At 38.8% G+C, this 25,326-nt stretch overlaps 4 protein-coding genes across 4 annotated transcripts; 3 read left to right on the forward strand and 1 right to left on the reverse strand.

The window, feature by feature from the left end:
* Nucleotides 1-1,019: 1,019 nt before the first annotated feature.
* On the forward strand, nt 1,020-2,111 carry tomm5 (translocase of outer mitochondrial membrane 5 homolog (yeast)). The gene is made up of 2 exons (XM_079250277.1): nt 1,020-1,218; nt 1,647-2,111. The coding sequence occupies exons 1-2, from the start codon at nt 1,098-1,100 to the stop codon at nt 1,679-1,681; spliced, it is 156 nt and encodes a 51-aa protein (XP_079106403.1). The 5' UTR covers nt 1,020-1,097; the 3' UTR covers nt 1,682-2,111.
* Nucleotides 2,112-4,384: 2,273 nt separating this feature from the next.
* On the forward strand, nt 4,385-6,520 carry LOC306763508 (zinc finger and BTB domain-containing protein 5-like; the record flags this gene model as incomplete). The annotated part of the gene is made up of 1 exon (XM_079250332.1): nt 4,385-6,520. Exon 1 carries the CDS (start codon nt 4,493-4,495, stop codon nt 6,518-6,520), a length of 2,028 nt encoding a protein of 675 aa, XP_079106458.1. The 5' UTR covers nt 4,385-4,492.
* A 334-nt stretch (nt 6,521-6,854) lies between these two features.
* Nucleotides 6,855-10,297, reverse strand: grhpra (glyoxylate reductase/hydroxypyruvate reductase a). Its single transcript, XM_079250533.1, has 9 exons — nt 10,123-10,297; nt 9,711-9,841; nt 8,793-8,865; nt 8,589-8,705; nt 8,377-8,465; nt 8,116-8,217; nt 7,768-7,903; nt 7,511-7,641; nt 6,855-7,419 (listed from the first exon to the last, which is right to left on the reverse strand). The coding sequence occupies exons 1-9, from the start codon at nt 10,206-10,208 to the stop codon at nt 7,298-7,300; spliced, it is 987 nt and encodes a 328-aa protein (XP_079106659.1). The 5' UTR covers nt 10,209-10,297; the 3' UTR covers nt 6,855-7,297.
* A 1,362-nt stretch (nt 10,298-11,659) lies between these two features.
* On the forward strand, nt 11,660-25,258 carry LOC306763667 (protein phosphatase Slingshot homolog 3). The gene is made up of 17 exons (XM_079250537.1): nt 11,660-11,777; nt 13,344-13,495; nt 14,857-14,894; nt 15,002-15,188; nt 15,702-15,817; nt 15,937-16,005; nt 16,804-16,869; nt 17,672-17,854; nt 18,300-18,393; nt 18,491-18,619; nt 18,854-18,900; nt 19,024-19,170; nt 21,382-21,582; nt 21,745-21,955; nt 22,053-22,154; nt 22,248-22,343; nt 23,912-25,258. Exons 2-17 carry the CDS (start codon nt 13,448-13,450, stop codon nt 24,047-24,049), a joined length of 1,872 nt encoding a protein of 623 aa, XP_079106663.1. The 5' UTR covers nt 11,660-11,777; nt 13,344-13,447; the 3' UTR covers nt 24,050-25,258.
* The last annotated feature ends 68 nt before the right edge of the window (nt 25,259-25,326 follow it).

The following is a 25,326-nucleotide window of genomic DNA, read 5'->3' on the forward strand; positions in this document are numbered from 1 at the left end:
GGGATCCTTAATGTCTATTATTATTGAAAATATTGCCTATTTAATACATGTTAAATTATGTAATAATTTTTTACATATCTTGATAATAAAATATTTGGATTATCTGGATAGTATCTAATCAAAACCACTTAATCAAGCCTATTTAGAATACCTGGGATCATTCATCTTCTTTTAATTTATAATAAAAAAAAAATTGATTAAATATTACCCTGGGAATAGGTTTCTTAGCAAGAACTCACTTTTTATTGTGAGCTACAACAGGTAATTTTTTAATGGCTTAGTTGAATTATTGTCTAGGCAAGCTGTATTTACGCACAATATTATCAGAGTTTATGAATGGTTGTTGTCTTTTTAACCATCTATGGTCATTATAGCCTGACTAAATTAGACTTTTAGTCCATTTTTATTTCAAAAGACAAAAAAAAAATAAAAATAAAAAATAAATAAAATTAAAAAAAAAAAAAAAAAAAAAAAAAGAAATTGATAATAACATTGGACCCAGAATTCAAGAATTTATTGACTGAATAATGTTTTAAAAGACCAAACGGGCAAGGCCAGATTATCCAATGGGCATTATGAGCACAGGCCCAGGGGCCCATGCCCACTTGGGGCCCACATATGGCAAACCCCAGCTGTTTGGACATGAAACAAAAGGTATATAAAAGCCAGATAGCTACACCACAGTGTTTAGTGTACTGGTATTGGTACCACTGGCTGAGAGATGTTATAAATGACATTTCACAGTGTATCATTCACAATTTTCACAATGTTGTGCTGGGGAAGGGGGCCCCTGGAACACTCTGAGCCCAGGGGCATGTGCACTTTTAATCCAGCCCTGCAAACGGGTCCATTTGTTTTTCAAATCACCGTAGCAAATTCTTCAAAAAGGGATTTTTGCTCTTGGTGTCGTTTAAATTTTATTTCATTTGTATTTCTATTGACTTTTTAAGCGCTAAAATACAGTTTGTCCCACTATGTTCGCCATCGTTACGGTAACTTCCGCTCTGAAGTACTTCCGGTGTGTTTCTCTCCATGCGATCAGCGCTGCGCTGCAGAATTTACAACCAGCCACACGACCCAACGAAACCACTGTTAAAATGTTCAAACTGGAGGGACTCGGACCTAAAATGGATCCAGAGGAGATGAAGAAGAAAATGCGAGAAGATGTCATTTCATCTTTACGAAACTTTCTTATTTACGTCGCTCTGCTCAGAGCCAGTGAGTACAGACAGATGACATTGACAGTTAGCTGCTTGTAAGCTGCAGAGACTTTTCACGGTTCCTGTGTACTGTCGTTTGGTCACCTATTGTAGGTTATCATCAGGCAACAAACAAAGCTCGAATTCCAAACATAATCACTGCAAAAGATAATGAAGAAGTACATAAATCCATATAAATAACCTCAAAACTTGTCAAATGATACCCTTTAATTATGACAGTAGTTTTTATTAAGCTTAACCAAAACACAAAGTCTTACGTTTAGTTTTTTTGTTGTTGAGCTTTGAAAAATGGTGGCTACCTATCTCAATTTCCATGAAAAATAACTAACCTTACAACTCTTGCATACCAATAAGTAGGGAGAAACGCATACAAGTTGCTTCAGTGCCTTGTCTGGTGTTATTTTAACACAGTTTCTGTGTTTTCAGCTCCATACGTGTTAAAGAAGCTGGACAGCATATGAGCAGAGCATCTGTTCCTCCATGGTCCTTCCCTCCATCTTCTTACGAGTTTCCTGCATCAGCAACAGTGAAAACCTCCATATGCAGCCATCATGGCGGTTACAGCATCACTGTGGAAAATGATGTGTTTGTCCATCACACCACCAGTGATTCCTGCTGTTTTCAGTTTTTCCTTTTTGTTGTATACTTTGTTCTGACTCCTTTTTTTAATTTAACATTGTGTAATATCAGTTAAATGCTGCGTTTGTACTCGAGTTTGTCACACATTAAATTAATCTGTTTGTTAAATGAAACAAGATTGATTTGGTTGGTTTAAAAGTTGTTCACATTTTGCAGTTTTGGAGATGCATTGCATGCATTTCTTTTAACTGCTTATGTTTTTAATCCCATTTTGTCAGCAACAGATGCAATAATAAAATGACAAAGCAGTGGAAAATGGTCAGTAGTTGATTCCCATTTCCATTATTTATCAGTAGTTACTTAAAGAATATTGTAATTTCACAGTATTTCAGTTTGAATAAAGACTAGTTCAATCTTTGATAATTATTTTGATAAATGGTGGTAAAACATTCAGAGGATTAATGCAGGGTAAATGTCCACAAAGACCACAATCCTGTAGGTTTTCATTAAATCCCTGCAACAAAGCACCTGACTCATTTTGAGTTATTGTGCAGAACTTTGTAAACTGCTGGATTCATTTCATTTGAATCGGGTGTGTTAAAACAGGGATATAAAACCTGCAGGACTGGTCTTCGAGGACTGACTGGACACCCCTGCTTTAGATTAAATCAGGACTAGGCCTTAATCTGTAGCTAGTTAGCACATTGAAGTCACTTCCCTTATTTTTATTTAAGTTATTTTAGGTAATCTAGGAGAATGGTCCTGAATTAAGCTAAGAAAACCAAGTGATAATTTAAAAAAAAAAAAAAAAAAAAAAGCCAGATTGGAAACACCATGTGGCCCAGTGGTGTCCAAAGTTGGTCCATAACTGCTGCTGTCCTACAGGTTTCCCATGTATCCCTTTTCCAACACACCTGGCTTCCAATAACCAAAGAAGTTCTGCGCAATGGCTCATTCAATTGAGTTAGGTGTGTTGGAGCAGGGATATATGGAAAGCCTGCAGGATTGTAGCCCTTGAGGACTTTCCCTGCTGCAACACAGCTGACACACATCAGACTGAATTAGCAGACTTGTCCAGAGCTTGACATCAAATTGCATTATATAGTTATTTAAATAATTATCAGTGTTACTATAACAAGATTTTAAACTTGTTTGACTCCTCAGTTACGCAGTTTTAATTTTGTACACAAATACCATCAGCTAAAACAATAAAAACTAAATAAAACTAAAATAAACTAAAATAAAATAACTAAAACTAAAATAAAATAAAATAACTAAATAAAATCTTTCATGTCTGAATTATACTGATTTGCGATGGCCTGGCGAGCTGTCCAGGGTGTACCCTGCCTGTTGCCCAAAGCCAGCTGGGATAGGCTGCAGCTTCCCCGCGACCCTAAATTGTATAAAGCGGTTCAGAAAATGAATGAATGACGCTGATTTGACTGAAATACTACATTGTGAGTAGATCTCTGAGTGCAGGTCCTTGTTGGTTAATGCTCAAATTGAGAGATTAGCCAAAACACATTTCTTTTGTACATACAAAAGTGGTAATAAAAAGTTATTTAATCTAAACAGGCTAGTGGGCTCCTACTGTCCAAAATCAGTCTTCAGGTAAGCCCTTGATGTCGGAATTCAATTGAATAATTAAATTAGTCCATACACACCAGACAAAATTTAGGAAGAAGTTATCCCTTCCCCTTTGAAGGATTATTTTAACAATCTATTTAGATAGCTATTTTAGCGATAATCACTCCCTTGCAACTGGTTTAGATTAATTCAGAATAACCCAAAACTGGGATTTATCTAAACCGAGTTTAGATAAACCAAGTCAGCTACAACAGGCATGTTTGTCTGGGACTATCTTTAGGCCCCGTCTCTGAAACCGGCCCTCAGTCTTTTATAGCCATCATATTATTCTAATTTTGTGCAATATTTTTCCTTTTTTTTTAAAGATTTAAATTCAGTTTTGGTTTTCATATATGTGTTGCAATTTTCTCTGACTTGCCTAATTTTTGGTTTGTACTGACTTATTATTATATCTACTTCAGAGACTGGGATATATTTTAAAATTTAATATCAGAGCTATTGTTTTATTTTTAATCCTCGTTTTAATCCTGGTTTGACTTTTTAGTTATGTGTTTGTGTATAAATAATACAAAGCGCCGACCCCTAAAATCACAGTTGCAGTTCCCCAACATCACCATGTGGGGGCGATGTTGTATAACAGACACCATAAGTCGTAGACTTCCAACACAATGGACGACAAGGCGGGCGGCTCTATGTGCTCTCAGGCAGCAATAATATTACCATGAAGATATCGGAAATTTTATGTAAACTATAAGCTCCAGCTGCAGGATAAAGGGAGATGTGCTTTCACAGATTTGATTGTTTGAAGAGAATGTCCATGTCTGCTCCGCATCCCTCCGTGTTATTGTTGGTCCAGGCCCGCCCATACTCCAGAGCATCTCCAGGAAGGCGGACAAACAGCGAACGGTCAGTGCGCCACTAAAACATTTCACTCGATGTAGACCACAGTGAAATGTGTCACACCAGACAAGGCAAAGCGGAAAACATGTGGAGCGTTTTGAGAGTCTGCGCCTGTTTTTCATAACGTTAGTTTCTGTGCCCCAGTGGCGCTACGGATGCTTCCATATAACCCTATTTGCATTGAATAACAAACTCCACCAGTTGTGATGGACTTCCCAGGTCACTTCCAGCATATTTTCAAACAGCTCAACCACCAGCGCCTCCATGCTCAGCTGTGTGACTGTGTGGTTGTCGTTGGAAGTCACACCTTTCAGGCTCATCGCTCCATCCTGGCAGCTTGCAGCTCCCACTTTAAGGCTCTGCTAAGCTCCAGTGACAACACTGATGAGGGATCTGGAACTGATCGAGCTGGTGGAGATGGAGGCCCCAGTGTGATGGAGCTAGATCCAGAGGTTGTGACTCCAGAAGCCTTCTCCACTTTGATGGACATGATCTACACCTCCACCCTCTCTTTACGGGCTTCCAATGTGATGGATGTGTTGTTGGCAGCATCACACCTGCACCTCAACACTGTAGTCAAAGCTTGCAAGCTCCACCTATCCAGGAAAAACTTCCCTTCCTCAGCACCTAAAGGCTGGAGGTCGGTGCAACAGCAGCAACGAAGTCCATGTTCCCAGGCGCCAGTTGGTGCACAGCAACTGGTCACATCAGCCATGGAGCAGGACCATGATAAAGAGGAAGTGGGAGTGGAGGTGAGTCAGTCAGGTGGAGATGCAGATGGTGGCATGAGAGGGCTAAGTGTAGCACCTTCTTTAAGACAAAAGAGGAAGTCACACGAGGAGAGCCACGTTGACAGGAAGAGAATCAGCAGGTTGCCAGGAGGAATTTATAAGGAGTGTTCACCCACTGTGACCAGGAGCACCGAGGAAACAGTAGAAGCTCTGTCATCCCCAGACTATCTGAAAACAACAAGCAATCTTTGGGAAAACCAAGGTGATGAGGAGGAATTTAAGTACAAAGCCACTAAAGGAGAATCGGAAGAAATCCAGCTGCCAACCCAATCAGACAGCAAGGAACGAGGAATGGCTGAGTGGAAGAAGGGTGACGAAACAAACGGTGATGCTGTGGTTAAAGTAAAGGTGGGAGAAGAGGAAGGAGATGAGCAAAATTTGACAGTGGTTGAGGTAAAAAAAGAAAACCTAAGCTCGTACTCCACCGATTTAGACTCGCTGCCGAACAATTCTCTTCCATCTCCGCTGCAACACTGCACAGACAATCTGGATCCACAACTCAACGATGAGAAAATGCTGATTCATGATGCAGTGGGTGATGGAGGTTCATTACAATCCCCGCTGTGTACAGATCTTCACACAGATACACAGAGAGAAGCTGGAGATATTGGTGAGGACACAGTAGATGGCGAAGGCCTGGACAGCCTTTCAGAGCTGGCCTTTTCTTGCTTCCTCAATCCCAGTAGTGACAGCGTCATGAGTGCTCTGGAAGAAGAAGACAGTCTAGCCAACCTCACAGCTGCTGCTGCTGCTGCTGCTGCTGCTGCCAGTGATGCTCCTACAGCTTCTGAAGTTGCAGATATAGAGAATAAAATGTCAGAAGAGGCAAGTGCTTCTTCTGCCCAGTCGTCTGATTCATCATCCTCTCTCGTGTTTCCTGTAACCTCTGTGCCATTGCAGCAGCTTGTGCCAACTCAGAGCTCTGGTTTTAGTGACACCATCATCCTCCAGCCCACTCAGAACCCTTTGGCAGGATTTCTGAGTGGTATCGGACCAGGGGTCAGCTTGGAAACCTCCCTTGTCCAACCCCCTATGGGTGGTAAAACTTCTGGAACTACAACCTTTCGTCGCATCGCCCCCAAAGTACCGCCTGGATCAGAAACCAGCAATGATACTTCTTCTGGGTCATCTGGGGATCCCGCAGATCGGCCAACTCTTACTAGAGCATCAGAAGATGTGCTGTCCAAGTGCAAGAAAGCAGCTGCTGAGGATCATGTCTTGCTGGTGGAAGGGGAGAAGAAATATGCCTGTAAAATCTGCTGCAAGACCTTTATGAACTTGACTGACTGTAAGAAACACATTCGCGTCCACACTGGAGAAAAACCCTATCCCTGTCCAAAATGTGGCAAACGCTTCAGCCAGTCCTCCCACCTTTATAAGCACTCAAAGAACACCTGCATAAACTGGAAAGATGCCCCGTCTTTTCCAGACTCGCTGCTTTAACGTGGACTTAGAAAAAGACACACTATGACATAAAAAGTGCAATCTGGAAACTCATTTGTTAACCACAACACTACCAATTGAACTCAGTCAATTTTTCCTCAATTTTGGATTTACTTATATGATTCCATTGAATTAAAGCAATAACATGTGGGCAATCTGATGTCAAAGCACTTATATTATACCATGAACTTTCTGTAAAAATATTATGAAAAAAAGAATAAATGTTGCATTTGATCATCTTTATTTTTTATTTTTTCATTCTACAACAAAGACTTCTGTGAATTAAACTAAATCATGTGTTTATCCTTCAGAAAACTTACATACATAACTGGAGTGTAGTACTGTTGAGTAAGTAGGCCTGGACATTAACATCGATAAATGAAGTGCTAAACAGGACATCTAATTTAGACAATAAACCAAAGATAGACTGAAGAAGAAAACTTTACATATTGCAAGAAAAGTCTATGCCTTTTTTCTACAAATAGCTAGGCGTGTTCAGTTAAAAATGCAAGCGGAAGGCGCACTGCGTCTCAGCTCATTACCCTCATTTCAAGAACTTGAATCCAAGAAATGACATAAAAAACCAAAACAGTACTGTTTCCTTCCTCAAAATGTACTCTCTATCTTTGAAATGAGAGGTAATCTAACACTGATTAACCATGTTCCTGAGCTTATCTACACTACTTAAGTATCCTACCATACAGCCTCACCATTGTATCACTGTTTTCTACTTCTCGTGCAGCACCAGAGGGGGCGGCAGGCACAGGTGGTTCCATGTCAGAAGTTGAGTTCACTGGCCATCTCTGAGTCTTGTAAACCTCCCAGAAGGTTTTTAGCTGCCAAAGATGACATGATGCCTCTTGTGGAGTAAGTGGCGCTGCCAATGTGTGGTAACACCACTGCACAAGATGAGAGAGGACAGAAGACGTGTTTTAAGAAGGCAAAGAGGCCAAAAACATCTCTCCATAAAGCATAACCTATTGTACCCACCACAGTTTTTTAATGTAAGAAGTGGGTGATTTGTTGGAAGTGGTTCAGGTGTTGTAACATCCAGTCCGGCTGCAGCTATTTGTCCACTGCTCAGAGCTGTGTACAGGTCCTCCTGATTCACTACAGCTCCCCTAAACAAATACAGAATTACATCTTCACCCTCATGTTTCTTTAAAGGAAAGTGTTTACATGCATCACAAAAATGGGGACAGAGCACATTTCTAAAGCCATCTTTACCCTCTGTTTAGGCTGTATACCTGCTCGAGTTGACAAAGATAGCTGTTTTTTTCATCTTGCTGAAAAAAGCCTTGTCACACAGGCTCTGGGTTTCTGGTGTAAGCGAGCAGGAAACAATTATGAAGTCACTCTCAGACACAAGTGTGTCCAGGGGAACTGTTTAACAGAAATGAGACAGAAGAACACATAAAGTAAGATGCAAATGATCAAATATGCTACTTTACTAACAAAAAAACCCTAGTAATTTCTTTTTTTTTTCTTTTTTTTTTTAAATCAGCCTCTCCAGACTAGCTCTTGACTGTAACACATTTTTTTCTTTATCTTTTCATATGCAAGTTTTTGGGTTTTTTTTTTTTGCTTTTTCTCACCAAACTCTCCATTAACTTCTGCAGCATGAGCCTTTGCTGTTCTCCCAGAATACAGCAGCCTCTTCACTCCAAATGGCATGAGCCTCTGAGCTATGGCCATACCTTAACTCACACAACAAAAAACAAGTCAGAAACTTTATGAGCTAAAGCATGTCACTTCTTAGTGATCACAATGCTATCTGTGTTCATGGTGTCATATTATGTCCTCAGTTAGTGAAGTTTTGTTGCCAAAGTCAATAAAGCAATAACAGTAAATCTAACCAATGCGTCCCAGTCCAATGATTCCCACAGTGCTGCCTGACAGGCCATAACCACACAGCCAAAGAGGCTTCCACGAGCTCCAGCCACCACTGATACATAAAAAAAAGACAATATGTTAACAGTTGAACTATATTAAGGTTGTAATTTGTATTTTGAGTTAAAAACAAAACAACAAACAATATAAATGTAAATAAGTAACTGGTGAGACCGACTTTTTGACCTCCTCCACTCCCTCTGGTAATCTGCGAGCTGTGGCCAGCAGCAGAGCCACAGTAAGCTCAGCAGTAGCGTCCGTCAAGACGTCTGGAGTGTATCCAACACGTATAGCGCTGGTGGAAACAAACAGTCATATAACTAAGAAAGCATATAAGACACCATATTACCGGTGAGAAATTGGTTTTGTAGGTGCAGTTTACCGTTTTTTAATCTCATCAAGAGCCAAGTGGTCAAATCCCACAGACATGGTGCTAATTACTTTCAAATTTGGTCCTAAATTTAGAGACAAATCAGATGAAATGGTTATATAATATGCACTGCCTATATATCACGTACATTTTAAAGTACAATACAATAAATAATACATCTTATACTCCAGTCTTTTTAGTGAAATAACTGACTTTCAGATGAGTGTATGCCCTGCTGCATTAAATGAACGGGGACCTGAAATTGACAACACATCTTTGATGGACTGTGTCATGGCACAAAAAGGATCTGAGAGAAGGCCTCAGCACTCCAAAAAATAAATATTATATAAAAAAATAAAGTATTTTTGACTGTTAGGAAAATGTATTATGGATCTGAACATGTGACTTTTGGGGTTACATAAGAAAATAAAAGTAGGAAATCTATCCCATCTATAAAATGTGGTTGTGGTTGGATCATGATATAAAGCATTGCTACATCATAGCCTGGATAGCTTCAAATGACTGATGGGGCATCAATTCTGAGTTAAACTAATAAATATTAAATGTCAGGGCATCAGACTGGAAATTATCATGTGATCCAGTTGTCCTCAGAACTTGGAATTCCAAGGAAATCTTGCCAGAAATGACAACGTGATCTTGTTTTATCTGAACAGCAAACTCTTTATTTGCAAGTTCACAGCAATTACTGAAAACAAAGGTTCACATACATTTGCATCTCACATGTTAAGATAAACTGAATGACCAGCTATCCAAGTCCCACTTTGTCCTTTGGAAATATGTTGTGGAAATTTAAAATAGTGTGAAGCAATCATCCAGATAATATCATATAAACTCGAAGAATATCAATGCAATGTGAGAGCTCTTTAGTCAAGCTAAGTCCTGCCATAAGGGGACAAGAGTAAGGAGTACCTGCTGCATCCAGAACCCCAGCATCGATCTTGTCAGACAGCAAACACAACAGACCATGAGCTCCCTGAACCCCTTTAAGAAGCTCTGACCTCGGCACAGGCTCATCTGAGTCCCAAAGAGACACCTCACAGCTGTTTCCATGGAGACAGAAAAGGATGTAACACTTGAAATGACATGTCATTGAATGATACAAAATGGGCTGACATTCAGAGAAAGACTGCGTGCCACCAGTAGACACTGGTTTTCACTTCCCCCCCTACATATCATGACATCAAATTCACTGGTGACTGCTGAACTACACATGGAGAAGTACTTATCAGATAGTCGGTGTACACTCTCTCTGGTTTTAGTTGATTTTGCTGTTTTACCAGAGTGAAACAGTGATAATGACTGTTAAAAAAATATTTCGTACACTCCCGATGCTGTAAGGATCTTCATCCCCTCTTGAGGGATGCGTCTTGTAATGAAAACCTTCATGAGTTTACCGGCAGCTTTCATCCCACTCAAAAGGGCAAGATAAATCTGAAAGTCCTTGTCGGACAGAGAATTATAATCGCCTGCAACTCTAAACCATTAACCTTCAACTTCTGCAGCACCGCCTAAAGAAAACTACACGCACAACCAGGAAGTGCTAGTGGTATTATTAGTGCGCATGCGTAGACTTTTTAACCCTGTGAATCCCTCTTTAAAAGTTTTACTTGGTATTTATTTCGAGAACTGGTTGGTATCAACCGTGACAAAATAGATTAATAAAGCTTTAGTTATGACCACGTCGTTTCCATGGTGTTGAAAATGTGTTGGCTATTGTTAGCCAGATAAGATCAGCTCAAGATCAAGAAATGACTTGGAAGCAAATCTGGCAAGTATCAGACATGTTCACATTACACTGAAATCAGATTTTTAAAATAATACAACAAAAAAAAAAAAAAAAAAAAAAAAAAAAAAAGGAACCAATGGTGTCTTAAATACGGCGTGATGTCAGAACTCATGTGTGACTATTAAGGACATAAAATTTGCTGAATTTGATCATTAATGGGGATTTATTCTCTGCCAGACAGTAGCATGTGTTTCCAGAAAATGCTATGTAAAAATCTAGATCTGGTGAAAAGCTGAGGCTGCTAAAAGCTGTTCTTTAAAAAAATGAATTAAAATTCTGTTATTCTTATGTTCTCCCTTAGGTGACCTGCTTTCCCTCTCCTTTATACTGTACCATATGAATTCTTTGCAGAGCTACCTCAATCAACTTCAAGCCTCTATCAGCAAAGATAAATGTAATCTAACATATTAAAAGATATTGCTGAAATATCGTTATTCATTGCAATGTTTATCTAGCCTTAAGTATAACAGCACAGCACAGCAGTCAGGGAGACATAGACACACACACACACACACACACACACACACACACACACACACACACACACATATATATATATATATATATATATATATATATATATATATATATATATATATATATATATATATATATACACATATATATGACTACTATAATGTATTTGTCATTTTTATTTAATTTTAGCTTGAAAATTATGTAAATCACATCCTTTGACATATATGAGAATCAATACCTCGACTCAACTGAACATTTAGGTGAGATTTCGGATGTTAGCCTACATTATTCACATTCTAATGATTGTGGGTATCATAAGATACCTCCACCCTTTTTTTTAATTAAAAAAATTTTTTTTTATTTATTTGTTTGTTTATTCATTCATTCATTCATTCATTCATATATTCATTTTACCTTTTAGTTTTTTTTTTTGTTTTTTTTACCCTATCAGTAAGTTTCAGTAAGCAAGAATGAATGTTCTTACTTTATAGAGGTGACGTACCCCCTAAGTTTTCCTACGTATGACATCACTGCCTGCTCCTGCTTGCGGCGCGCTCGCGCTCCACTACCCCAGTGGAGCGACAGCCACTGCGCTGTAAATGGTGAAGTCGTCAACCTCGGCAGCAGCAGAGGGCGGGATAAGAAGTTCTCTGTACGGAAGACACAAACAGCACCCAAACAGGAAATTAGAGTGAGGAATCCAGTCTGGAAAGGTGAGAAAAATGTTCCGTTTAATTTACATACTTGTCTTTGACAGTGGCAGCAAACGTTTCCTACATCTGTTAGCTTGGTTTGCCTTTAACAGGGTGCATGTTAATGCTGATTTTCTAGCTCGTGTTTCTTTGCTGTAACGAACTGCAGGGTTATTTTTAGGCATATTACCTTATTTCATTCTATTCAACGGATTTCACAGCAATTAGCTTTTCAAAGTTGGTCTTTTATCAGTAGACATGGACCAGAAGCCATCTTTGCTGTCACATAAAATAGGCGTTACCTCACTATTTACGCTAGTGAACAGATCTACACTGGACTTGGTTGCTTTATCTGTGTAGTGCATTTATATCTTATTGACATTGAGCGATATTTGCATACATATTTATTTACCTTTTGTACATGACTGTTTGTCAATCTGGACCACACCGTTAAATAAGTAGGAAACTGGATTATGACTATTCTGTTTTACTTAAATTATATCTTTTATTGTTTGTTTTTTTCCTTTTTTTTAAAAAAAAAAAAAGATTGTTTTTGTTCTTTTATCATGTTTAGCTTTGTGTGTATGGACCTACAGAAATATTATTTCTATACATTAGCAGAAGGATGACATACTAATTGCTGGGAGGTTGGACATAGTATGATGTGTAGTATCACAGATTGTAAACATGTTTGTCATTCTTTGTTTGGAGGTTATCAGCAAATTTATTTAGCATACCTCATTCAGGTGCAGATTTTTTCCCCCTGTCAGTTTAGTATTGTGTGGCTTTAGTGGCCATCCTTTGTCCAGCCTTCCCTCCAGTAGTAAAATGTTACCCTGCTCATTGGCTGCCAGACAACCTCAAAGCATGACTGGACCTCCCCTGAGCCTAATAGTTCTCTCTCTCAAGGCTTTTCTTGCTTGTTGGTTCATTTGCTGACCGATGTGGTGAGGACAATGGGTTTTTCGGATGACACTTCCATGACAGACATAATTGTTGAGCTGTGGCAGCACACCATGGATCTTTTACACAGTTACAGAGAGATTTTATTGACCTTAAGCAGTCTTTAAAAAGTGTGCTCTACAAGTACTTTTGTAATTTAGACCTCTACTTGATTTCCAACTGCCCTGTTAACTGCAGTATCATAATGAAACCAAATCAACAGTTGGATAACTTCAAATTTCAAACTTCAGAAATAGTATCTGCTTGAAGAAGTTCATGACTGCTGAGCATTTCTACAGCTCTTAAATCGGCATCACTTAACCTTTTCAGTGTATGCAATTAAACAAGTCAGAGGTCTCTAAAACATCACTTGTTATAAACTTGTCTCAGAGCTTGGGTTTCTCAAACATTTGAGACAATTGTGCTTAAAATAAATGTAATGTTTCATAATGTATACATATCTTTTCGGATTATGCTATTTAACTATTTAGACCAAGAAAAGTTTTCACTGGAGATGCCCAGACTTTTGCCTATTACTGTTATTTAATCCAACGCTATATTGACAGGATCAAATAATGATTATGTTTTGGTGAAGTACTCTTGTATTAGATATAATCTTGTCCAAATATCTGGTTAACATTTCAGGAGAAAAAACTGCTACTTACAGTGTACGTTGGGTGAGAACCTGCCGAACCTGTCTAGGCCTGCCAGAAGCCACAGGTTTAGTGAACATAGCACTGTAATGTGCAATGGCTCTGTTGACCTTGCATAGGATCCCATCTGTCTCTACCACTCCAGTAAGTCCAGTCTTCTCCACACCCTTGTTGTACACAAAATGCTACATTATAAAATCAGATGATGTCCTATTTTATACATTTGTCTTAATATTTTAGCATTAAGCGTATTCCTTTTGTAACCATTTCTATTGTGTTTGTCCTGGCCTGTGTGAACAAATTATACTCTTGAATATGGGTTTCGGCGGACATTTAGCTGAAAGTGTAGCAGTTTTGAGTTTCTGTTGTTACTAGGGATGCAGTAACACAGATAAACTTGCAAGGAAAATGCCACAGACAGATTTATTAACATTCACATTCATCATAGCAAGTGAATAATTTTTTTGTCAACTGAAGCATTTTAAAACATAGAAGTAAATTCTCAGCCCTGTATCGTCAGCCTATGTCCCTCTTTTCACCCCATCTCTCATTCTGTTACATGGTCATGAAATAGTTAAATATACCAAAAGTCTGGCTTTCTCCTGTTCTTCATCACTGTCCACTATGCCATGGGAAACTTAATTGTGGATCCACCTCTCATTTTTTGCATATTTTATCACACGATCTAATCACCCAACAATCTTAACTTGTGTTTTCTTCTTTTTTTTTCTTCAACCCCTCATCATTCCTCTCCTGGCTCCTGCTCGCTTCTCTTTTTCTTTTTTTTTCTTGACTCTGTCTGGACTTGTCAGTTACGTAAAAGGTAATGTTACTGTCTCATGTTTCTTTCCTTGTAAACGCTCCTTAACAGTTAGTGCCAGTGCTACTTCTCTCTTTGTTTCTTCCCCATCCCCATTCTTGCATTATATTTCTTCTTTATTTAGCATTTTCTTCTATAATACCATTGTCAGTCTGTTTAGTATTACTCTACCCCCAGCTTCCATTTCACAATGCATACAAAGCACTCTGCGTTTGTCTTGTCACTGCTGCACCTTATCCGAGTTGTACAACTTGTCACCCAAGGAAATGCTTAACATTGTTTCTTGCCATTTGTGCCCACACTTGCAAAAAAAAAAAAGAAAAACATGTAGAAACTGCTTTCACTTAACTTTAAAATATAGTAGTCTTAGAACATGGTTTCCTTTGGTAGGTAAGTAAATATGAATGAGCATTGGAAACAGTGTGCAACATTTTCTAAATTTAGATAGTCTATTAGAGCTATAAGTTCTGTAGAGATTCTTCTTTGCGGTATGTGTGTGTGTGTGTGTGCACACTGTTGCCACTGCTGGAATGTAAAGAAAATGATCAAATCTACCATCTAAACACAAAAAAATGCTCAAAATCTGAATCAACCATATAAAAACATAATAGACTCCATATTTGGTGCTCTATTTCTCATTTTTGAGTCTTATTCATGGTGTTTTCTGATTTATTTGACATGAAAGGATGAAAGCTTTCAAAGACGAGGGAGACTTCAGAAAAGGTACACCTCTGTCAACTTTCAGTTGTCACGTTACTCTACTCACAAAATGAAAACCATTTTTCATGATGACAGCAGTGTTAAACTCACTGGTCTCTGGCTGTGTCCAGGGAGAGCTTTGCCCTCGTGAAGGGAGCGGTCCTTCTGCTAGAAGACAGCAAGAGCGGGGATCCTCTCGAAGACACTTCTGACACTGCGACTTCTCCTGTAAAGCACAGCAGTGGAGCATCAGACATACAGCACAGACACCTTCATGCCATGCTCGAACAGCTCAGACCAGAAGAAACCATAAAGCTGGTGAGATCTTATACCTGCATGCACGCTTCAGCCCTCCCCACCCAATATGAGGATGTGTCACTTTATCTAGTTTAGATATAATTGCATAATATCTTTGTTTATTATTCTAATGTATTGTGAAAAAGAAAGAAATTATTATTGGTTTTTTTTATATTCAAGCAAAGCTGCACAATCACCCATGAACAGACATATGTACTGTGAGGTGATGATTATGCAGAAGTCATGAACCAAATGGAAAAAGAAAAGAAAAGAAAACAGTTGTAGTGCTTTGAACGGGTTGATCTCTCTGTTGACATAACATTCTCTTCACTGGTTTGATATTTTCCTGAAGTCAAAAGAAGAGAGTTTGCACATTATATGTAATGCGCGAACTCTGTAAACTTGTCTGTAATCAGACAAGTTTACTGGGAAGCCTCAAATTTCAGAGGAAATTGACAAAGTTTTTCAGTTTAAGCATGTCTGTTTTATTGTCCTCACTAGGTTTCTCCTTTTGTTTGTCTTTCAATGTATCAGGCAGTGCAGTTGGAGTCTGTCAGCTCGGTCAGAGTCAGGTATTTGATCGTCGTCTCCACTCTGAGCAACAAACAGGAGAGCATGCTGCTGGGCATGGATTTCCCCAGTCAAGACAGGTATGTGTAACCAAGATGCTGGTGTACTGTTCCACAAGATAGGAAGGTTTCTCGGTTAACTGCTCCTGGTTTAACCCTGGCAAATTACAATTCCTTATTTATCTTGTATCTCATTGCAGTGATCAGTGCACCATTGGCCTGGTTCTGCCCATATGGAGTGACACACAAGTTTATCTGGACGGAGATGGGTAAAATATATTGAATATATTGAATTGAAAGAAGTAGCAAGGAATTTGTCAGTGTGCAGCAGAAACCGTGCAGCCTGATGACTGGGTTACTTTGTAGAAATAATGTGTTGTTCATGGAGTTTAATAGTTTGCTATAAATTACACATACTTCCTCTTAAAAAACTTAAAGTAAAGGAAACTCACATGGTTTTAAAGTGAAATTAAAGTAAAGTTTGGTTGGTTTCTTGTGTCTGAAAGCAAAGGTCAGCGTACCTACTGAATGCTCGAATAAAAATCATTGCAAGTTATGCAGTTTTAGTGCTCACTGTTCATTCCAGCTCAATTGAAAGATTAAGATTCGTAACTGAGGGCTGTTTTACCAATTCTGCATTAAATTAAATGAGAGAAGAAGAGCTTAGAGAAGAGCACTGCAGAACTGAGAGTTTAACCCATCGGGCTTGACATGGTGTGGAGACTTTGCTGTCATCCGCTGTCTTAACTAATCTGTCATCACATAGCGAGTGTCATACAAGATGCTTTGATCGGTTGCCATGTCACACCAGCATGTTCACCCTCATCAGGCTGGATCACACCTCTGACTGTGTTAGTTTTTTTCTTTTACTCAGTGTTCACACATTCACGTTCTTCATTTTATTCACAAGTACTACCACTAATTTACACTGAATAATTTCTCTCTGCTCTTCGAGGCTGACTACATCTAGTCCAGTAGTGTTTCTTATGAGTTTTACTTCCTCAACTCTCTTGTTTCCTTTTACTCTTATCAGAACTGCGTTTTAGTTTTGTTTTGTATTTGTGCAGTGGTTTCAGTGTGACCTCAGCAGAAAAAAGCAGAATTTTCAAGCCGGTGTCCATGCAGACAATGTGGTGAGTGTTGCTGGCACAAAAGTTTTTTAATATTGTAATATTGTGGTATTTCTTGTGTGCCCCATGTACGGAAACGAACTTCATGCTGATTTAAATCCAAATCTAGGCTATTTCCTGCATGTAACTCCACCCCCTCTTTTTCCCCACATTCTGGTCAATATTTTCAGTGCCCATACTAAGGCCCAAAAAAGACTAAAGTACTGTGACTCATCACCTCATAAATGACCTCATTAGTAAAAACACACTACTACAACTACACTCTGCATCACTTATATTTTCGTCACCTATGACTGTGTCCACATTTGGTTCCTGTGTCTAGTTTTTTCAAACCTTTACACACCTGCATCCACATAGCTCAGTATTGGAAGAGGTCTGTTACCTCCACTGTTAATGTATCCTGCTATGGTTGAGGTCTTTCATTACCTTCAAAACAAGCCAACGGCCTTATCCATAACTAATGGACTGGATCAGGGACAGGACTATTAAATGTGGGTTTGTTTTTGTCAACTGGTGGCAACCCAGTTAAGGTGGCGCTAGCTCAATGTGGTCTGCAATACATTTGCATTCACATGATTAAAAAAAAGAAAAAACAAACAACAAAAACAACTCAGAGCACCTCTGACTTTGCAGTTATTGTGTCTCTACGTCTCGAGGGTGAATACATATTTTAATAGGATCTGTCCTCTTGTAGTTTAGCAAAAGCACCCAGGATCTCTGCAGTGTTGATATTCTGTTTTTCTTCCATTGTGCTCATATGGATGTGGTGACATTCACTTCCTTCTCACTCCCCGCTGCTGTTCAGGTCAGTGCTGCAGGTGTTGCACGGCTGCTGTGAGCGGGCAGTTAAGGCCGCTGTGATCCCAGGCAATGGACTGGAGTGGGCAGAACACTACCACCAGCACATCCAGTCTGATCGCTTGTGCCTCAACGAATGGGAAGCCATGAATGATCTGGAGTCAGTGCGCAGGGACAGTGATCGGCATAGGTAAGAACCAATCTGCTTTGTCTTTTAGTCGTAAAATGCAATGAAACTAGATGTCTCTTGTTGATAGCAGTGAAACAAAAAGTGTGGTCAAATCATTTGTTAAATTCAAAGTAAAAACACCATAGTGTAAAAGTATTCTACTACAAAAAGGTCACACACTCATAAAAAAAAAGTGCTTATGGGAATGTTCTTGTTCTCCATAAATACTATCAATACTGATGGATAAATAGAGGATTTTATTCAGCTAATTGCAGCTTCTTAATTTGTAGTAATGCATCACAGCTCAACTGTGATTCATCATAGTGCTTTAATAGATTAGCCTTCCTACATTTTGCCTCTGCGTGCTTCCATTAATGTAGAAATGCTAAGAAACTTGTCACCTCTCCTTTTTGCTTGTACACACTTGTCACCTTTTATTAAAATGTCACTTTTATTGTATGAGAAGCTCTGCAGACAGAGTTCCCAACGAAAGACTGATCAAAGAGCACCTGAGAGACATTATGATGACCGAAGACCTGGACAACCTTACATCTAAAATGGTGACGGCACGGGCAGATAGAGAGAAGAAATTGGTCTAATTAAAGGAGCAATTGAAGAGTGTGTAAATGCCTTTTGTTTTTTTATATGTTGCTGTAGGTGCACTCGGCCCTGAAGACCAGGATAGGTTTTGACATGAGACCCTACAAAGAGTATATAGACAATGAGATCCTGGTTACTATGGCTCAGATGGACAAGCCCTCCAAAATATTTGACTACCTTTACCTGGTGAGGGATTTTTTTTCTTTATTTCTATTTTGCCTCGATTAGTAGAGGTCTTTCTGTTACAGAAATCAAACTGGCGGAAGTGCACTTTCACCAGGATGTTGTCATATGACTGTAACTTCCCCTTTGTTAGTCTTGTGTCGACAGTGATAAGAAGACAGTTCTGTTGGCCCTTTCCGTCTTGACATTTCAGCTGTGACTGAACCCTTTTTTTTTTTTTTTTTGCTGTTGTTTCAGGGCTCTGAATGGAACGCAGCTAACTTTGAGGAGCTGCAGAAAAACAAGTCAGTGTTTTATTGCTCTGCTAAGTTTTCTAAAGCTCTGTGTATTATTCATTTGTTTCAGGACATATATCAAACCAAACTGTGCAGTGTTTTGTTTCCACTGTGGGTCTTTGTGTTTTCCAGCATTGGCTACATCCTGAATGTGACAAGGGAGATTGATAACTTTTTCCCAGAATCCTTCACTTACATGAATGTCAGAGTGTATGATGTGGAAGCCACCAACCTGCTCCCCTACTGGACAGACACTTACAGCTTCATCAACACTGCAAGGTATATTTGAGACACCAAACACACAGGATGATGCTTAAACTCTTTGATAGATCATTGGCAAACTCCTCTCATATTTCTTCATCAACTATTTCACAGTTTTATATGTTGATAAATCATTCATTTTTACATATCACTGATATCAGTGAGCAAAAAGCAACGCAAAAAAACAAACAAAAAGAGTTCTAGGCAATGGCTATTAACACTTACAGTGCTTGCTGTAAATCCTACTTTTCCAGGGGATTCCCTGCTGTATTTACACACTGACCACTTTCTAAAGTTATTCATAGGAAGTTAGTTTGGTAGATTCCACTTTAGGTCTGCTTTGAATATTGTGAATGTTCTAGTCATCAATTGCAGCCCCTTCAGAACAAATGTCAAGGTTGCATTGCACATGCTTCCTTTATATTTTTATAGATAGCTAACTAAATGTAGCTACAGTACTAACAATTCTTCAATAAATCTCCAGTTTCAATAAATTTCCAGTTACTTTGGTAACACACGCTGCATACAAGTGCTTTCATTACGCTCCAGCTAAGTGCTTAATATACTTTCAGACTCATGTAGATGTACATGTAACATCTGGAGATAGCCCCATCTTTCAGCTGTGTAATGGAGCTGTAAAAATAAATGAATGAACAATGATTTATTATAATACTATGAACTGCTATGATAATGAACTCATTCATTTGCAATTGATTAGCAGTCCTATGATAGCAAACAAACAATTTCCAATACATGTGTAAAAAACATAGGACTGTTGACATCGTCCAGAGTTCTAACAGAGTTGTAACTAAGATAGATAGATAGATAGATACATTATTCATCCCCAAGGGAGAATTCAGGATGTTCATGATAAACTGAAAAAGGGAAACGCTTATCAGGGTAAAATAAAATATTTTTCTAAATTTCACACTAGTGAATTCCTCTGAAGCTCTGACAGGAACAAAAAAGACAATTTATACTAACTTTTCATGCTGCAGTGTAACACTGACCACAACTGACTCTATTGCCCGTAAAAGCAAAGGGCTAAAGTTTGAGTATGTAGAATATCTGCTAATTTTCTTTCCTGTCATGGTGTTAATTCACACCACACCACAACAATCTTTTCAAGTGGCAGCATCCCTCAACGACCTTCCTCTGGGTTCTCCTCAGACTGATTGATACCAGTAACAAAGATACGTCCTTCTTGTGTACAGCATTTTCTGGGCCTTCTCCTGCCTTGTTTCCATTTTTAGCAATTTATTGTCCCCAATGGGGAAACTTAATTTGCAGACAGGTCTTCTGAACATCACACAATAAAATTCAATCAATCAGAACAACTGTAGCTCAGGAGGAAGAGCAGTTGTCCTTCAACTGGAAAGTTGGGGGATCGATTCCAGGCTTCCCCTAACAGGCTGAAGTGTCCTAGGGCAAGACACTGAACCCCACTGTGTGAGTGTGTTGAATGAGTGTGTGTGTGAATGGGTGAATGTGAAAAGTAGTGTAAAACACTTTGAGTGGTCTGTATGACTAGAAAAGCGCTATAGAAGTACAAGTCCATTTACCATTTACAACTATGATTGTTTACAGAAAATATCGAACTACATAAACCTGCTGCTGGTCGCTAAAAGAGCATGTCCTCACCGATGCATACCTCCTCTGCCCTCATCCCCCAGGTGGAGCAGGTGATCTTGTTGGTCCTTGTTCCAGACAGCTCATGTAACACATTATCAGCTAAATGTCGCAGCCATTTACTAGGGGTAGTTACCTATGAGGTATTTAGACAACAGGAAAGTTTGTCAGCATTGAGGAACGGTCATTTTAGTTTGCACGTTCAGTCAAAACAATTTTTTTTGGTGTGGTCCCAGATGAACTGAACGGAGGAATTGTCCCATATCATGTTTAAAACTTCATTGTTGCAGTTCTGACCTTTTGTTTGCCTTGGACGAAACCTGGAACAGGCATGTAATGTGCTCGGTGAGACACTGTGAAATGAGTTATTTAATTATTCTACATTTCAATGAAGAGTAAGTATTCTGAAATCAGCTTTATTTGTATAAGGCCAATTAACAACAATGTCATCTCAAGGCAGTTTACAGACCCGATAATTCAAGTCAAGTCATAATAAATAGCCTTTTTAGGAAAATCCACATTGAATCTTAGGCAATCCCCCATCCTTTGCATGCACGAAGCGACAGTAATATAGTGCACATCTGACTATGTGTGTTACAGGAAGAGTGGACAGGCAGTGTTGGTGCACTGTAAAATGGGAGTGTCGCGATCTGCATCCACGGTGATTGCTTATGCCATGAAGCAACAACACTGGCCGTTGGAGATGGCGCTTTCCTACGTTAGAGACCGCCGGTCCATCGTCAAGCCCAATGACAGTTTCATGAAGCAGCTGCAGACCTACAATGGCATCCTCAATGCAAGGTCAGGCCTAAAAAGAGATCAAGCACCGTGTTCTGAAATGATAAACTGCTTTTGATTTCCAAAGTGACAAAGGCACGTTTCTAAAGAAATCATCTAATAATTGCTTTTAGATGACTGGTAGGAAGACTGACGTAGTAACTGTTTATTGATTTGTATTTGCAGCCAGCAGCGTCACAGCAAACTCTGGAGGCGGAAGTCAAGAGACCAAAGGCATAAGTCAATGCAGAAGGAGGAAGGAGAGGAAAAAGAAGAACCTGGGAGTGAAGATGATGATGATGAGGTGGAATCTGGAGATGAGGGAGATGACGATGGAGAAGGAGATGGAGATGGAGAAAGTACAGATGAAAAAGATTATTCAGAGGAAGACCATGAGGTAAACATATCATCAATAACATTTTATATCATTCTAAATCTGGCAGATTTGGTTATGTTTACATCTTCAAATATTTTGTGATCTAAAATGTTCTCAGGTATTTGAAGAAGAACTCACCCCCAAGTCTGACACCACTGAGCTCCCCGGGCAGACAGAACCAGCTGTCACCCCTGTCATTTCTATAAATGAACCAGAGAAGGTGAGCAGACTGTATGACCCAGTTTTATGCTCTTTTTCACACACATATACAACTAATCTGAAGGTTTTCTCCCCCCTCATTATTAATTTGAAGGTCTGTACGAGCATTAAGCGCAATGGCAGGATGAACCTCTTCTCCCTCATGCAGTCCATTAGTGAATTAGATGATGGGGATAAAGGACAAGAACAGGTAAATGAAGCTGATTGTTATTCTCTAAATTGTACACGTGCATATAAGAGATTGATTTTGAAATGATGGAAATTTAGAAAAACTTCTTGTTTGAAATTTACTCCATGAATGTTGATTTTTCACTACCAACTCATGCTACGTCAATGTTCTAGGGTTAAATGTGTATATTCTTTTAGAAAGCTTTTATTGCAGAGGCTTGAAAATCTTCTCAGGGCAGGATAATCCCTTGTTATTCTTTGAGACTATGGGTAATATGTAAGAGAAGCAAAGAGAAAGCCTGTCCTCAGATGTTACCACAGCTGAGCTTTAGACTCCAGAGTATGTAAGTGATAAAGGTCAATTTCAGATTGTATTGTAAAACAAAGGCAGGAACTTTTCCTGCCTTTCCTTTCATGTAAGGAAATGTGCGGTTGCCAGATTTATTTTGAGCTTGGAGTGATTTAAAAATTGGTTGAAGTGCCAAGTGTATAAGTACTAAATCATCATAAGACTACACATTAGCAGTAAAAAGGCAGCACAAAACTTTTTTTTTGGACTTAGATTAAGATCAGCGGAGCCTGAATTTCTTTGCAATTTTTAAAATGATTTCTTTCAAACTGAAGCCTGTTTTATTAAATTTCTTTTGTTTCAGTTATATAAGCAAATTAATAGAAATTGAACAATCTGGACAACAGTAATGTTTTGTATCGTTTGTAATATAATTCAAGCGAAAGCATCAGAGGCATTTTATCTAAAGGCCTGATCGTACAGCATAATTGTGTTTGTGCACGTATTAATAGTATATTAATACGATGTAATATGTTAAATTAAAAATTTCAAGCAGTCTTGCATTGCATCTATTGCTATTTTTATTTGGGTTTTTTTTTTTTTTTTTTTTTTTAATTTAATCTCAACCAGAAACTAGCATGGCCCTGCTGTATTTAGTTATCACCTCAATCTTTGATGGAACATTCCCATATTATCAGGAGTAGCCTCTTCCAGGATGATGCCCATCCACTGAAGGATTAGGATGTGAATATTATGTAAATCAATCTGTGGGTTTCATGGCTAGCAGATCTCAATCCTACTGAACACTTAAAGGAGATAATTTATCATATCTGATTATTTCTTTGGTTTCTAAGCTTCATATCGTTCACTTCAGGTTTCAAAAACCATTGTAGCCTTCCTTCAGCTTTTTCTTTCTGGTCTTAAGGTAAAGAGCAGAGAAAAAATGTTTCTTTGCATTTTTCTGTTTTTTTTTTAACAATAATAATTAGAATAAATGTTTTTAGCAAGTGGTTGAGATATAAGTTAATACATAATAGTAAAATGGTCAAAATTTGAAACAAATATGAAAACAAACATTTACGTTGTTTTACATATCCAACCCGATTGGTACTGATGGCTCAGGGAGGTTTATTTCCACTTTTTTTTTTTTTTTTAAAAGAAATACATCAAAGTCACTGCAAATTTATCTTTACCCATTGGTAGACCAGGACCCTAAAGGGTTAAATAAACAAACAGAGCAATAAAACTGCAAGCTAATAACTGGCTACCTGTTGCTTTTTTCTATTTCTTTTTCTCAAAAGCTGCCTGGCAGTCCAAGACGGTCTCCTGGGCAACGGAGACGTAGTCATGGGCGACGGGGTCTCATCCACCAAAGAGCATGTGTGGATGTTTCACCTGAGCCACGAAGTCAACCAGGTGCCAGCCAGAACAAGCCGTAAAGTGATCAAAAAGATGGACAAGCGAGTACAAGAGGCAGAGGAACAATTAAGGAGACCCAGAGGAGAGTCCGGAAGGAGACAAATCTGAAGGACACATGCCAAGGCTTTTATACACCCCATATTGTAATTTATACTTTGCAGGTCTTTGATTACACACCTCAGCTTGTTGATGGTTCATTTCATCAGGATCACACTGCAGTATTGCTGTACAAGTGAAAGACAGGATATCGAATAGCTGAACTCGCTGTCTGCGTACGATGTCGTGTTATGATTAAGTGTTCGAAAAGAAATCTTTCCACAAATGAACTGTTAAGCCTCACCACGTCTCCCGTTTTCCTCTTGCTTTCTGTCGCTGCCCCACAAACACTCCAGAGATCTATGCAATACTTGTTCCCTCTACTGTCCTCAGTGAAGTTTATGCTTTACACTGCCGGCTCTTCATAACCTTTGTTTCTACAAATATATTTGTTCTCGAATGTGAGGATTTCACTCAATCCAAGCTGTGCATTTTGGACCATATCAGGGCCAGTTTTATGGCGCATGTCTGTTTGCCAAACTATGTGCCAGTGAATATATATTTAATTGAAAAGTTTATCACGTCCGTATGTTAAAAACTGTTATCAGTTTTATTGTTCTAACTTTACACCAGGACTGCATGAGTGCCTTCAAACTGAGAATGAAATATGATTCTGTGGTGATTTTAATGTTTTTATTATGAGGTGGTGGCCACATGCATTTCTCTTGTACCATTTAACTTGGTTAAATTTCTTCATAAATGTGACATTCCAAGATTGCGCATTTATGTACGCATAGTTTATATGTATCCATATATAACTGCTGAAAACTTGGTGCAAGTTTTTTGTGGTTTTTTTTTTTTTTCTTTTTACTACCCTGTGAGAGCAAAGCATTCTGGGCTTTTTCTTGTATTCATATGGACACTGAATGAATCGGTTAACTCTTGAGATTTCAGCAGAAGCCTATGTAGATATTCACTTTATGCTGGTATTACTTTTTGGCTGGTGAACCCCTGCTAAGGCTTCATTTAACCTGCATGCTCACCATTAAAAGTGACAATGTGCACTTTATAATCCACATCACACACTGTTCACACTGCCTGAGACAACAGTGTGCTGTAACGTGATTAAAATGAGGAGTGCTTTTTGTTTTTAAGTTCCAGTCACTTGTCTACTCTGTGTTAAGCTGTTCACCATCTACACTTCTCTTGTTTACAACAAGCATTTTGAGTGAAAAATAAATTATTGTACTCCAACCTGTTT

This window comes from Telmatherina bonti (genome assembly GCF_933228915.1).
Source record: "Telmatherina bonti genome assembly, chromosome: 12".
Taxonomy (NCBI): Eukaryota; Metazoa; Chordata; class Actinopteri; order Atheriniformes; family Telmatherinidae; genus Telmatherina; species Telmatherina bonti.

Bases quoted from the DNA above. Each gene is read 5' to 3' on its own strand.
- tomm5 (XM_079250277.1), top strand. From the start codon at position 1,098: ATGTTCAAACTGGAGGGACTCGGACCTAAAATGGATCCAGAGGAGATG. The intron at 1,219-1,646 runs GTGAGTACAGAC...CTGTGTTTTCAG, and splicing joins CGTCGCTCTGCTCAGAGCCA to CTCCATACGTGTTAAAGAAG.
- grhpra (XM_079250533.1), bottom strand. From the start codon at position 10,208: ATGAAAGCTGCCGGTAAACTCATGAAGGTTTTCATTACAAGACGCATC. The intron at 8,866-9,710 runs GTACTCCTTACT...CTCTAAATTTAG, and splicing joins TGGGGTTCTGGATGCAGCAG to GACCAAATTTGAAAGTAATT. The intron at 7,642-7,767 runs GTATACAGCCTA...GTATTTGTTTAG, and splicing joins ATCTTTGTCAACTCGAGCAG to GGGAGCTGTAGTGAATCAGG.
- LOC306763667 (XM_079250537.1), top strand. From the start codon at position 13,448: ATGGCTCTGTTGACCTTGCATAGGATCCCATCTGTCTCTACCACTCCA. The intron at 13,496-14,856 runs GTAAGTCCAGTC...TTGACATGAAAG, and splicing joins CATCTGTCTCTACCACTCCA to GATGAAAGCTTTCAAAGACG. The intron at 15,189-15,701 runs GTGAGATCTTAT...TCAATGTATCAG, and splicing joins CAGAAGAAACCATAAAGCTG to GCAGTGCAGTTGGAGTCTGT.